Consider the following 15,046-nt stretch of genomic DNA (forward strand, 5'->3'; position numbering starts at 1 on the left):
AGCCGTGGTTGTTCTAACAGAGTGTCTCTCTCTCTGTGCTGCCTTAAGCACACCAAATTTTTCACGTACCTTAGAGACATTCTACTCACTCATTCAACTAGTGTGGGTACCAGGTCATAATGGTTTAGCTCTCAATGAGCATGCAGATACACTAGCTATAACTTCGCTTGATGATCCTGTCCTGTTCACAGCAGCAGGTTGTGAGAACGTGCAACAGCTAATGAGTTCGAAAAAGTCTCCTTTCATCCCACTATCCACAGCTAAAGTTCTTTTAGAAGAGCAAGTGGTGTGCTTCAAGAAAGGAGGAAATAGTCATTACAAGGCCACGTTGTCGAGTATTTTCTTTGAACTTTAACCTTCACAGGTTGGGTCTGGCACAGTCGCATTTATGCCTTCATTGATAGGATTGATATGTTCGGTTTAACGTCCCGAAACCACCATATGATTATGAGAGACGCCGTAGTAGAGGGTTCCGGAAACTTTGACCACCTCGGATTCTTTAACGTGCACCCAAATCTGAGCACACAGGCCTACAGCATTTCCGCCTTCATCGGAAATGCAGCCGCCACAGCCAGAATTCGATCCCGCGAGCTGTGGGTCAGCAGCCGAGTACCTTAGCCACTAGACCACTGCAGCAGGGCGCGTTTATGCCTTCACTGTAATGAGAGTGAATCTCTGGAGCACTTTTTGACAAGCCAAAGATTTAAGTCAAAGGAAAAGACTACCAGAAAACCCCTACAATAGTTGGGCTTAATCTTGTCACTTCCGGTGATTCTTTCATTCGGTGCAATTGCATTTGGCTTTAGCCACAGGAGCGTTTTCAACGCTGTTAGAGAATTTTAACGAGTCATTTTAACAATGGAATGATGAACATAGCTAAATTCAGTTGCTTTAGGCATAGACATTTATGTGTGTGTGTGTTAATTATGCCATTCATTTCAAAGTTCCTTTTAAATCCTACAAGTTTAAATTATTACGAATTCAGCTCTTTTCTTTAAGAAATGAGTTAGTTTAATAAGCCAGGTATCATCCGATATATGGCCTATCTCCCTGGATGGGCTACGCCAAGTTGTTGAGGAACCATCCAACCAACAAGAAAAAACTGTTGCTGCCTTATTCGCTAACCTGGGGCTTAATTTCACACTTGAGAACAGGCTTTCCTTCAGTGTTTTGGATCTGGGCTTCAGCCGCAAAAATGCTTTTGATGCCATTTGTGCTTAACCTTCATGAAACTCAATGAAATAAGTTCCTGCTTGCGTATTATTCCTGCAGCAATATTTTAACATCATTAGAATTCTTTTTAATTACTAATTTGGTCAAAATTTCTAAAGCCCTCCAATACAGCGTCTCTTATAGTCATATGGTGGTTTTGGGACGTTAAACCCTACATATCAATCAACAAACTAATTAATTATTCACACCAATCTGTCTTAAATAACGACTATACTGTCTGATCTGAACGAGTGAAAAAGAATTGTTGCACTTCTTCAGTTTTACGTACATTGTTTTTCTTTTGGGTATGGATATTGAATACTGAAAAAGTCTCACTAAATTACATAATAAATTCTTGGCTAATCCCCCTGAGTGAATACAAGTCATGTTTGAGGATTTGTCATCAGCTTGGTCCTGTATGGTTCGACAGTCATCTACGTCCTCGGTGTCTGTGCCTAAGATGAGCCGTGGCTCCTTGAGGTGCAGCCAAAAAGTGCTGGGCGTGGGTTACTGAGTGTCTCCATTGTTGACATGGTAGGCAAGGAGAAGGCGTTTTCATTAAACCATGTCTTCGACTGCCCCTCCGAGCAGGTGACTATTGACACCAATTGTGTCCGTCAGCTTAACTATGGATCTTTCGAAGGCTACAACGTCGCAGTGCTTGTTGATGGGCAGACTGGATCTGGGAAAACTTGCACGATGGGCACATGCTATTGTTTTATCGTGTGTCGGACGCGACGCATGGCGAACGAAGGGGCCCGACGCCCATAGCGCTGGCGGGGAAGAAGGAGAAAGTGGCAAAGCCGAGACCCTGGCGGAAATTCTTTACTATGTACAGCATGGTATATATACAATCGTACAACACCCTCTAGGAGGCCAGAGAACAGGTTCCCAAACTGCAACCGAAACCCCTATACCACATCATCCCCTTTTAATATCAAGGGCATTCGGGGTCCTATCACGTAACATGATGCAAAACTAACGTAGAATAAAAATGTGCAGCATGCACACCAAACTAAGAGGTAAAGCACACTGACACATGTATAGTGTCCATTTTTATGAAAGAGAACACGGGAGAGCATGGTCTGCACGCTACGGTGGCTGCTGGCAGCCCGTTCAAGTGGGAGCGAGAGCAACCACAGTCTTTTTTTCGTGTCATCTTGCGGCGAGCAAACCAACCATTCGTTGCTGATATAGAACGGCAAGATTGCAAACCCTCCCCCTTCAGGGCGATTACCAGCTGTAATCGCCTGTAATCGAGGTAAAGAGGCCCTGCAACACTTTTTGAGCATGGTCAGAAAAACGCTGCCGATCGGTAGTAGAGGCTCTCGAGAACACGCCAGCCAAATGTTATAGCGCAGCACACAGCATGGAATGCACAATAAATTATTAGAGTCAGCTAAAAAATACTTTCTCTTCCCTCGACAAATGATGGAAGACGCTCAAAAATCACTTGTAGCGGGCCATCTATCAGCCATAGGCTGATTTGAAGATGGCGCGCTCAGTTGTAAGAGAGATCGCCACGAAATGACGCGACTTGTCAGTGCGTGCGCGCGCGATCGCACTGAAAGAGCCACTTATTCAAAGACAAGAAAAAAGTGCTTAAGGTCACGAGGCGCATGGACGTATTTTTTTTGCCCCTGCTATCACTTCCTGCTTAGCTTCCAGCGCTTTCGTTGGGACGAGAGAAGAGATAATGCGATTGCAGCGTGCGACAAATCTTTGTCGCTCATAATGAACGTACTCCGCTCGTACTGGGCAGCTTCTTACTTTTGTGGCATTAAATTCGTGAGGCAATAAGCTCTTCTAGTGAATTCATTCCATGGTTACATAAGAAAGTGTTTCAGGGCCTCTTTAAAACACTTCCCTGGCCTCCAGCATGCCCATCGATTATTCAGGCTCGCCGCTAATGTCTACAAAACAACAGGGAGCAGAAGACACACCAAGAAGGCCAGGCCCGCTTTTTCTTTACTGTATCTGCATTTGTTTATTAAAAAATATGACATAACTTAGCTTTCATTTGATCAATTCCTTTACGTAAAAAAAAAACTGATGAATATGAATTTAGTCACTTCAGTTGATCACACTTTTTAATCAGCATTTGGGGAAAACTACACTGTTTTTAGCACAGCTGTTGTCTATCAAGGCAGAGAATTGGGTATTTATTCATATCATTCATAGGAATGAAATTTTATGGCCGTGTCAAGAGAACAAATATTGGATGACTCTTGAATTTCACGTTTAAAAGTAAAACGCGACACCGAAATAGGGCCCGTTCTCATTGCCTTGTCATTCGCAAACCAAGCTTCACTTTTCGGTGGACATCTCAATCGTGCCAGAAGGAAAGGCAGGTCTGTATGTATAACGTTGGCCATTTCAGGCCATCCTTGAATACCTATGTACAGATGCAGTTTCAAGGCGTCTAAAACGCCATAGTTTTTCATTCTGCAAATTAGCAAAATGCCCACTACCAGTCCATAAGGAAAAATCCGCGCACTTATGCACACGGTCTGTGCTGTTGCCGAATATATTATACCTTAGCACTTTGTAATGAATGGGCCTTTACCCACCCGCTCACTGCAGAATTTGCATGATGCAATGTCTGGCGAGATTCTATGTTTCTACCATGGAACATTACATGTGTTAATGAGACTACTCTTCCCACTTGACTCCTGTTCCCCACAAAGCAGTTCCAAGCACAGGCATGGCTCTGTGGCAAAACACTTGCTTGCCGTAGGAGACAGCTTGGGTTCAATTCTTGCTCAGAACCATAGTGTTTAGTACTATTTCTACACTTCCCAATTTTTCGCTCGTGGACAATGCAATTTTTTTTATCTCACAACAACAATGCTGATGCCACAGTTTCTCTGAAACAAGCTAACACTACTGCATTAAAATTAATACTAAGACAGTTGTTGAATGTAGACAACAGTAAATTAGCAACATATAGACAGGGTTACTGCATGAAATAAATGCTGTGGGACACTTTCAACAACTCCAAGCTGTGCTATGCTCACCAGCTCATCAAAATTGCTGGGTAGGCAAGATGGACTGAAAACCATACAGAATCCTTTTTTTTTCCATTTCCATTTCCCATCATCTTCATTATTGTTCAGCACTGATGTGCTACAATATAAAACTTGATTTGAGACAATAACAACAACAAGAGGCTACAAAATAGTTGAATTCAGGTGCTTCTTCTAAAAACCAAAATGCATTAAATGAAAAAACACAAAATAGAGGTATTGATGTTTAATGTCCTTTATGGCATGTACAATCGTGAACAAAGCAACCATTCATGTCTAGAAATTTCATTTGAAGCAGCGCATACGTATAATATTGTAGGAAAAAAGACAAACGTTTTAAACAAAATGGCTAGCAAGTACTTAAATAGAATTCTTACACCATAACTCACTGTATTAAAAACAATTCATTATGACCATTACTTGCAAACCATATTACAGTAAAAGCTCGTTTATCCAGATTTCGTTTCATCGGGAATTCGATTGACTTGGACACGCGGCGCGGTCCTGGCAAAACTCTACATATTTCAATGGTGTCAAATGCTCATTATTTCGGAGGGATTTAGACACGCACTGGTTAACTCTGATGATTCCAGAGAGGGCTATCGGGGCTTCATGCTTTAGGTAGCCGATTCCGGTTACTGAAAGCATGAAGTCCTGGCTCCGCCACTGAACCTAAGTTCTTGGAGAAACCGAAACCGAACGAACAGCAGCAGAATATGATCATGATGATAGTGAATGAGAAGAAAAGTGGCCAGGTGGCACTAGTCACTACCATACGGAAGCGCTTACGCTGCCGGCGCATCCAGTCTCTGCGAAATACGCCGCACGGGACAGTTTGCGCAGCCGCCGCTATCCCAGTTGCCAGCGACGCCTACGCTGCTGATTTATTTGCGTTGTGACTTCGCACTTAGCGTGTGCAGCTCGGGTACACCAAAAGAGTTGATTGACATAGAAACTGTCATTATGTTCTCAGGCTGTGTTTGTGCCTGTTGATGATTTTGGGGCCATTGCTGGTTTGTTCAATGATGATGACATATTATCGGAAGTGCTTGAAGAGGATCAGAATCACTGTTCCGATGATGACACTCAAGATGAGCCGACGCGACATCGCACCGTGCAGAAGGCCACCGAAGCTCTCGCTGTCCTCGCGGAGTTGTGCATCTGTTCTGGCGACAGCGAGCGTCCACAGCACCACCACATGGGGTTGAAGAAGACCGTTCGAGCACTAATTCTGATGACAAGGCAGACTAAGTTGACAAAGTTTTTCATCAAATAAAGATTTGTCTGTGCAGAATACATCTTCCTTTTGTTTTGATGGTTCATTTGATAATCTGGAATTCGGTTATCTCGGACATTTTCACCGGTCCCATGAGATCCGGGTTAACGAGATTTTACTGTACTTCTAGAATTTTCATAAATAAAGAAAACAACATCGGATGTGAAGGAATAGCTTGTTAACACAATTCTTGGAGCTAAATGCCCCAAATGAAGCTACCATTGTGTGAAGATGCACTGTTCATCACAACAATTATTTCATAGATAATAGCATATCATGTGATGTTCTAACCAACCTAATAGGTTTATAACTTTAACAGTTACTACAAGCCAGAAGATGTACATAATGCAGTCATGTGCAATATTTGAACACTAGGAAAATGAGAGCATACTTTCTGCACTTATACAATGCATTACAGTGACAAAGAACAAAATCCATGCTACTGTGCAACTTGTCACAAGAGGAAATACGCCATGCCTGCCATTCAGTCCGAGGAGTGTGTTTTTACAACCAACCAGAAATAGTACCTATCAGAAATGACCACCCTATATGCATACCTGCCAAGTTTAAGCATTCTGAATCCGCGAGATTTCCGCAACAAGGGGGGGGGGGGGGGCTGAAATATTTGCTCCTTATATGGGGGGGGGGGGGGCGCACCAAAATAAAACCCAAGGACCGACAAAAAAACAAAAACATTGCAAAAAACAAGAGGGGGTGGGGTGGGAGGTCTCATTCGCAAGAATTAACATCAACATTGCAGTCTTATAAAGGCTTGAAGTGGCCGAACACACGAGTTTAGGATTTCCCACTAATGTGAGAGTCTCAAAGAATGAACACAACTAGCAGAATCTATTTCCTTCAAAATAACTCGCGTGTCTTCCTGGGACACATGTGAATGGACGGAACAGCGCAGCTGGCTGCCGCAAAAGCGAGGGTCAAAGCTTTGCTCACCACTAAATTCTTTTGACAGGAACACTAAAAATGCATCTGGCCCCTTTTTATTGCGATAGCAATTATATAGAGTCTAGGCTGGTTTTTTGCCGTCACGGCTGTCATTCACCGTGTGTATGTATATATATAATGAGCACTCAAGAAAGAAAAAAAAAATCCACTCGCACCCGGCGCCCAGCTCTTCCTGATGCGCCAACGCGCACTTATCTCTCTCTCAAGCATACTAAGCCCCGCGGGTGAGTGGGGGGTGAGGGGAGTGGATGTTCGTGCGCGCGCGCTTATTCTTTGGTAGGGAGAATTGTGTGCCTTCGGCTTGAACTGGAACGATTGTGTTAGCTGCCGAGCCCACAAAGGCTACTTCGGTCTCTGCACGGGTCCTCTATGCGAAAAGAGTGCGCTTTTCATACAGAGCGACGTATAACTGGGCCACTTGTTAGTTTGTACTCATCTGTACTTGTGACTATGTATCGTGCATTGTTTTTCTTTAAACAGCGCGTTACGTGTCGAGCGGTAAACATTGTTAGTTGGCTCTCGTCCTGTGTGTATTGTTTTCGTGCGTCACTTGTGAGTAAGCAGCGCGCTGCTTGTTTCAATCTGTTTGCCGTTTCAGTGTGACCCTCAATTGTTGTTGCTGTCGCATTCATTGCTTCGCCCTTACAGCGAAACTGTGACATTTTTTAAACAAATTTACGACCTTTAATCTACCGCTCCGTGCCCTCGGAGCTCGTACATCGCTACCGCACTGCCGCGACTGCAGCTGTATGCACAGCGGTAGCGGAAAACAGCAGTTCCTTTTACAATCCTTGTGTGCTTCGCTGCGCACGCGCCTTCAAAACTAAGTTGTTTTATGCCATCTACGATCGCATCTGCCGCAGTTTTGTCCGCAAAGTTTGCGGAAAGCAGCGTTGCTTTGACTGGTCGAGCACAAACTTTCGGGACCCTGTCAGTTACGTCGTCGCCATACATGATCGCGTCAAGAGCGACCACGGTTTCGTCCACGGCGGCTGTGGCAACGACGATCACATGCACTGTAGAAGACAGTGCGTGCGCTGGTCGCACACCTACTTCCATGCTTTCGAGTACGCTGCTCTTGGCCTTTGTTCGACAGTTTTCGCACTAAAGTCTGTATCAGCCACCGCGATTAGGAAATGTGTTCAAAACATCCGAATTCAAGCCGAATAGACATAGTGGGGCGGGGGAATTTCACGATTTCTATCTGCCGCGGTTTCGCCTCACCGAGATTCTACTGTACGTTTAAATGAACACCTCTTAAACTCATTCGTAATAAAATGGGGTAGGTTCGAAAAGTCTGGTGCATACTGAGCTGCTTTTTTGTCAATGCGGCCAGAACAAGCACAGAAATTTAGATTTCCGGGAGATTTTCATGACAACCGTACAAATGGAAGAAACGGTCCAAAACCGAAAGTGTCTGGGCCAATCTGGGAGACTTGGCAGGTATGTATATGGCTACGAACTTTACCCAGATACTAACAAAAAAACTTGTAACAAAGAGCAAGTCCTCTAAATATTTATCAAAACAAAAATATTTGACGTGGTATATTAATGCACTCTATTCATTACATGGCATATCTAAAATAAACCATACCTACGCTGAAAACAGCTGTTTGAGAACATTTTTTCAGTTCAAATCGATTCGCATACTAACAACAAAAAAACTTGTAACAAAGAGCAAGTCCCCTAAGTATTTATCAAAACAAAAATATTTGACGTGGTATATTTAATGCACTCAATTCATTACATGGCATATCCAAAATAAACAATACCTACGCTGAAAACAGCTGTAACATTCTTTCAGTTCAAATCAATTTGCAACAGAAAAAATGGTGTTTGTCTACGAAGCACCTTTAAGACCATAGAGTTTCATACAATAATACCTAGAGAGGAACCTGGCGCTGCGATTGTGCACCCTCATGGGAATTATGGGAAGTACAGGCTTCGGATTGGATCGCGTTAGCCAGCGTGTCTACGGATTTTTTCTACAGTTTCAGTTTCGTTCTTCGTGTAGAGTGGGCAGTAGGGTGGGTGCAAAGGACTGAAGCTGTGTCTTTGTTGTTCAAAGAGGCTGCAAATTGCTAGGCCTCTCAATTTAATGCAACGTTGGAGCTGAATAAGTCGTGTTTGACAGTTTAAACAAAGCATCTTTCCACTCACCGCTGCACATAGATGTAGCGTCACATGCCAGTGCAGGATATTACATCCGAGTTCACGTTGTTGTTAGTGCGTCTTGCCAAAATTCGTTGAAATTAAATGCAAAACAATGGCAATGCGAAGTAGACGCACTGCCATGCTCTTCCGACTCGACTTCACAACAAAACGAGAGGTGCGTTGGGGACAGGCCACTTGAACAGACTCACCTGGCATTGCAGCAAACGAAACGTCAAGTGTTTCTCACTTAATACTGTGCTGTTATTTCCATTAATAGATATTGCATACTTTCGACGGCAAAACAAGAATGTTTCTTTTGAAATATTGTAAAGAACAGTTAATTAAATCATGATACCATATCTGGAATGCAAACGGCAGAGCAATGCATACCCTGGTAGTTATATTTGTCCAGGTTTCACTTTTGCCACAAAGTCAAAAAAAAAAAACCTTTTGCAATAAGTTTAGGTGCAAAAAGATCAAGCAAGTTTCAATTAAACACAACTTCATATTACTTTTTTACACTCAGCAAACAAGCATCGCGAATCTCAAGAACGTGATCCATCCGAAGCAGATCTGAAGCCTGTACTTCCCATAATTCCTATGGGGGTACAAGCGCCGCTGAAGGAGCCCGCATAGACACTAGTGCCAGATTCCCCTCCAGGTATTATTGTATGAAACTCTATGTTCAAGACAATGAATGACAGAATGTGAGGATCACCACTGATATGCCCCTTTGCCAGCAGCACTTTAGGCTGCTGTCAAGCAGCTCAAACAACATCAAGTTACAGTGCTGAGCGGATAAAGAAATGTGTGTAGAATGAAAATACCCAAAAACAGACAGCAGTGATGAATGACTGACCAATCAGTCAGAATGCCAGATGACCAAAGGTTGATCTAATCAATCATTCGAACATATACGATGTGTCCTATTGGTGCAAATGTAGTGCATTGTGCACCTGAAGCCAACTAAACCACAAGCCTTCAAAGAGTAACCCTAAGATGGATACTAGGGTGAACATAAAGGCATGGTTCTGCCCACTACCCTTGGCCAAAACAATGCTGCTTAACTTGGGGGTGGCGGTGGTGGCGGGGCTGCCAGCAGCCCAGGTAGCGCAGCCAGCGTACTTAGATCCACCATAGTTGTAGTAGTTGCAGTAGCTGTAGTACTTGTACTGGTACTTGAGGCGGCGCTGTCTGTGCTGGCAACTGAGCTAACTGCGGGCGGCGGTGGTGGTGGCGGTGGCAAGCCCATGTTCATAAAGGCTCCTCCAGGGCCCCAAGAAAACAGCTGAGGCGGTGGTGGAGGCACCCCTGTTATCGGTGTTTGCCAAGGGGCTGTAATGAACAATGTATATTTCAGGACTACTCAAAATACCACATTACGTACCATGGCTAAACAAGAACAGCTTAAGCATCAGACGATTCATACGGAGTTAATACATAACGTAGTTAGTAAAATCAACAAATTGTTAACACTGGTGATAAGTGACTTTTATACAATGTATTGTTGCCAAGGGACTCTGATAACATGGAAAGTACCACCAGAACATTCGAGTTATACGGCAATATGAAAAAAAAAGAAGTTTTAGTAATGTAAAAAAAATTTGTTAAACCTAAGATCGGGCGACAATGCTCTGATACCATGCCAGTGAAGTCCTCTTCTGAGTGCCCTCACATCATGCATAAAGCCTAAAGATATTCAAGTCCAACGCAGAATGGTAACATGGGATAAGATCACGTCGATTCTGTTTCCACAGTAGGTCAGAGACCTCATGTGCTGCCCAGAACAGGGCGATGCATATGCGACAATGTTCATCAAACAAAACCTCCACTCAGCCCTATAAACGTGCACAACATCGAAAACTGGCGCATGTCACAAAAAAATAAGAGCTGCAGTCTAAAACTGCATGATACCAAAGTGAGTACCTTAAAGGCGCACTGCGACACTTTTGCAAGTAACCATGGCTTTAGTAAAGGAGTTTATTGCCTAACGAACAGAGCGCTTCAAATTTTTTTAGAATCCCTCAAGCATGGGGCCGTTACAGGAATTAGTCACACACTGTCGCTGCTTTCTCCTCTTGTCCGGACGAGCGCGCTGTAGGCTAAGAAGTAGGATGGCACAGGGAAGAAAGTCAAGTCTCACATGCGACGAATTATGATCTTGAGCCCTTCGTCACATTTTTTTTTTTCATTTGCATGCGCAGCTTACTCTCAATGTGATGGTGGGCTCATCGCACCCTCTTGCGAATACCACAGTAACTATGCAGCCCACAATACTCAAATCAGCCAAAGGGTGTGAATTTGGGTATCTGGCGTGGTAATTTAAGCTAAGGCAAGAAAAAAACGTTTTCAAGTCGATTTCAATACACTAAAACCTCATTATAATAAAGTTGCATCTTGCAAGAAATTAAGTTCGTTCATGGCCTCCAAGATTGCGAGCGCGCGGCATGGCTTTCTCCAGTCGTCCCAATCGAGGTGCTCCCCAGCAAATTCAGCAAGTATCGTCTCACGTGCCCCACTACCGCGAGTGGGGCGCATTTAATGTGGGTTCTTGGGGGTGGCGGAAACCACGGCAGAAAGCAGAGTGCGTGGGATATCACCATGTGCATGTTTTTGTTTTTGTTTTTTCCTCACACACAAGCGAAAATCACTGCCACATTTTCTTGCTGCTCTGAAGGTAAGTACTTCTTTTCATTTTATTGCTTTTATTTTAGTCCAGTTTGCGAATAAAAGCATGGAAACTGCTAAATGTTTTTTTACATACATCATAGTAAGGATGTATTAATTCATCTGTGACAGTATTACTTTTTTTTCATTACCGTCTGATTTGTCTTGGTGCTAAAAACCTCAATTTGAGAAATAGAGGCATATATTATTAAAATTGTACATATTATTGAAAAAATATGTGCAACTTTTGAAAAAACTTCGGTTTTTCAAGCAGCATCTCTATTCAATAGATGTAATTTTACAGAAGTTTGCACAACTACACACCTTGGTTCGAATTACAGAAAAATTAAAATTAATGAAGTGCAAATCAATTAGCTTTGACTGTATTATTCTTGATAAGTGAAAAAATGAGAATCATTTTATCCTAAAAACACGGCTTAACGTGGCAAACTTTCCGCAACATTTAAGACGTGATCGCAGTGAAAAAGAACGAAAAAAAAAAATGACGTCAACATGAGCAACACCACAATGGTTGACGGGTGGCATTCAAGACCAGAACTTCCAGAACTGAAGAAGACCAGAACTGAAGAAATTCAAGACCAGAACTTGCACTTTTATTTTCTCAATAATAAAGGACTGATCTCAATATTGAACCAATATTTTTCTAAAAAATTTAAAAAAGGTAGATCGGAAAGAAAAAAAGATGAGAAATTCAAACTCTACGATACCTCCAGGACCTTGTGGTGGTCCTGCCATCCATGGAGGCAGCCCTGACGGCGGAGGTCCAAGCATAGGTGGAGGTGGGGGCACTCCAGTGATGGGAGGAATTCCTGCCTGCATAACCCAAACATGTTGCTTAATAACGTTAAATACAAAAAAAACTATAATGGCCCCTAAGCAACTTTTGGGATGTTTAAATGGGACATTACTTGTCCCTTATGTCAATGGATGCCTTGCCAACAGTGTAGAGACCGTCGCAATGCAGCGAAACAGTGTTCACCGAGTCTCCGACAATATAAAAGGCAACTGCAGAGCATGCACAGTGAGCTCCAGCACCATCATGTGCACGGCCGCTGGATGAAAGAGTGCACGGGTACGGCCTGCCGGGTGCTCCAAAACCGGCGTGACAGGTCTAGTCCCCAAACCGCCGCTGCGACGCCACCGAGGGGGGAGGGGGGACAGTTTTCGCGAGCGCCCATAGAATCGCATGCGCTGCGCGCTTGGGGTAGTTACCATTGAGTGCTTGCACCTTTGTGTGACCCGCGAAACCTTCTTATAATATCTGTCTGGCATGTGCGCACCAGGTGATTACCGACCTTGCTTTTAGATACCTGCAGCCCTTGCAAATTTTGGGTATTGTCCTACCCGAGATGGAACCTTGCACACCGATCAGTTTTCGCGGAAGTGAGAATTGTGAGTACACTTTACTCAGATCCTACAAGATCACAACTAACAGATCTGGAAGAGCTACACCTTTCTAATACATTTAAATTAATTATAGTAAATGAGTATGTCGCTTCAGATTTGATAATTTCATTAAGAATATGTAACCTCAGCAACTGCAGTTGCCACTGCTCCTTTAGCACAAAATAAGATAGACGTCCCACTTTCTCCAAACACATCCATAGTATTCATACAATGAGATGCAACAGTCACGAAATATACTTAGCATGTGTGGGGTCGCATAACAGTGGACTCGAGCCTCTTTGAAGTTTCAGTGACTGTAATTTTCAACGCTGGCAATCGAGCGAGCAGTTTTCAACTGAATAATATGAAAACTGTGAGACGAAAAGAGCGATGAAATGCTGCAAAATGCAAACACAACTGCTTGCGTTCCTGCGCTTTTGAATGTTTTCGTCTCTTTCCGTCTCGACGTTCTTATGATAATGTAACTAATTCAACAGTGAACACATAATCAGAACAAGATGCGCGAAAATATTTTATTTATTCTCCATTTATGGCTGATCTTGGCATTCTTAATATTTTTTATACTTCTTTACAGTTTTGCATAATAAAACAACTTCACAATTGCTCCAGCTTGTGCGCCCAACTTTTGGCTTCTGTGTCTATCGACAATAAAAGCATCCGCTCAGTCTTTTCATGTTATCCTTTCCACAGGCACTGGCGAATGCCAATAGCACTCCAACGCGCTTGTCTTCTGGCAGTCTCCATCATGCGGTTCTGTCATCCATTACTGTTTATTTGTTCTACTATGTATCGTCGACAAATAGGCACCTGTGCTCGCTCAAACGAAGGCACATCACGTGCACTCGACTGCCCTAGAGCAGCCGTGGTTTCGCGATGTGTAAACATAGTGAAAACGTGGTTTTCACTTGACCCGGCCGTTATATATATATATGTCGCGCATACATAAATATAGCTCAAGTAGCTTGAGTTTATCCCTGCAGCCTCATGATTTTGTTTCAGGAGTTGAGGACTATTACTGTCAGCGTCATTGCTCTAGATAAGGCACTCCTCGCCAGTGTGTGTGTGTGTGTGTGTGTGTGTGTGTGTGTGTGTGTGTGTGTGTGTGTGTGTGTGTGTGTGTGTGTGTGTGTGTGTGTGTGTGTGTGTGTGTGTGTGTGTGTGTGTGTGTGTGTGTGTGTGTGTGTGCGTGTAATATATATATATATACATATATATATGAATGAGATCTAACAGACAATAATGCCAAGGAAGGTATAGGGGAAGTTATTAGAACAAATCTAATGTAAATAAGAAGAAAGAAAAGTGGGTGAAAAAATAACCAGCCGTGAGCAGGAATCGAACCTACGACCTTCGAATAACACGTTCGACTAACGTGTTCGACGCGGCTGGCCATAACGTGCGCTTTTTCATCCAACGGCCGTGTCATGTGAATGGCCCACAAACCAGCATAACCACGTGCACAGCACGAGTATGATACAATTTGTAAGCTGTATTTCTGCCACGAATTTCTCATGATGGCCAGGCCACACAACCAGTCTAATAACGCGTTGCATTAAAATCTACGATGCAATGCCCCACATATAAAAAACCACAAAAATTTTCAACTAAGAATGGTACTGCCTGACCAGGAGATGACCAAGTCTATGTGACCGCTACGTATTTCTATCGAACTGTCAGCTGTCGCTTAGTATCAGATCGTGGTCCATGCTGTTGCTATCACAGAAGCTGTGCATCCAGGACCTTACAGTGTAATACAGTCAAACACTGTTATATCGAACCCGCATATATAGAATTTTCAGGTATATTGAACTCGCAAGTTATCCCCTTGAAAAGCCCTTGTAAAAGTATAAAAATTCACAAGTTTATATCAAACGGTATTTTTACCCACCTTTGGGTATATTGAACGCTGGGCGAGCTGGAAGACGCGCTTCAGCACACGCGTCTCCGTGAACTCCGCGCCAGCGCGGCTCCATGCGTGAGTTGGAAGGCGCGCTTTTCACGGCTCCGCCAAAACCCAAAACGCATGAATAAATGTAAGGCCGAGAGGGCTCAAAGCGCCCAGTCTCTAACTTGCCAAACAGCTTTTTTTTTTGTTTCCCGTTCTTTCTCTCTCTCTCTCTCTCATGCTTTCTCTTCCGCGTACCCGTCGGGTAGGCTCGGAGATCAGGACCGAAGGAACCGATGCCTCCTCCTTCCGCCTTCTCTTATTTTTTGTTGCTGTTTTGCGAGTTTTGATCAGCCAATCACAGCTCGCGCCTTTTGCTGTTACCCTCGCAAGTGGCGAGCGCTTTGTTGCTTTAGTTGTCCCGTCACCTATGTA

At 43.5% G+C, this 15,046-nt stretch overlaps 1 protein-coding gene across 1 annotated transcript in view; it reads right to left on the bottom strand.

Moving 5' to 3' along the window:
- Nucleotides 1–4,449: 4,449 nt before the first annotated feature.
- The window catches only part of LOC119161414 (uncharacterized), an 83,174-nt gene continuing 72,577 nt past the window's right edge, over nucleotides 4,450–15,046 (bottom strand). The window contains exons 9-10 of the mRNA XM_037413869.2: nucleotides 12,027–12,132; nucleotides 4,450–9,966 (exon numbers count right to left, since the gene is read on the bottom strand). Of these exons, the coding sequence (XP_037269766.1) occupies nucleotides 9,695–9,966; nucleotides 12,027–12,132 (378 nt within the window). The 3' untranslated portion in view covers nucleotides 4,450–9,694. The remainder of the gene's footprint in view (nucleotides 9,967–12,026; nucleotides 12,133–15,046) is intronic.

Source organism: Rhipicephalus microplus, chromosome X (assembly GCF_043290135.1).
Source record: "Rhipicephalus microplus isolate Deutch F79 chromosome X, USDA_Rmic, whole genome shotgun sequence".
NCBI lineage: Eukaryota > Metazoa > Arthropoda > Arachnida > Ixodida > Ixodidae > Rhipicephalus > Rhipicephalus microplus.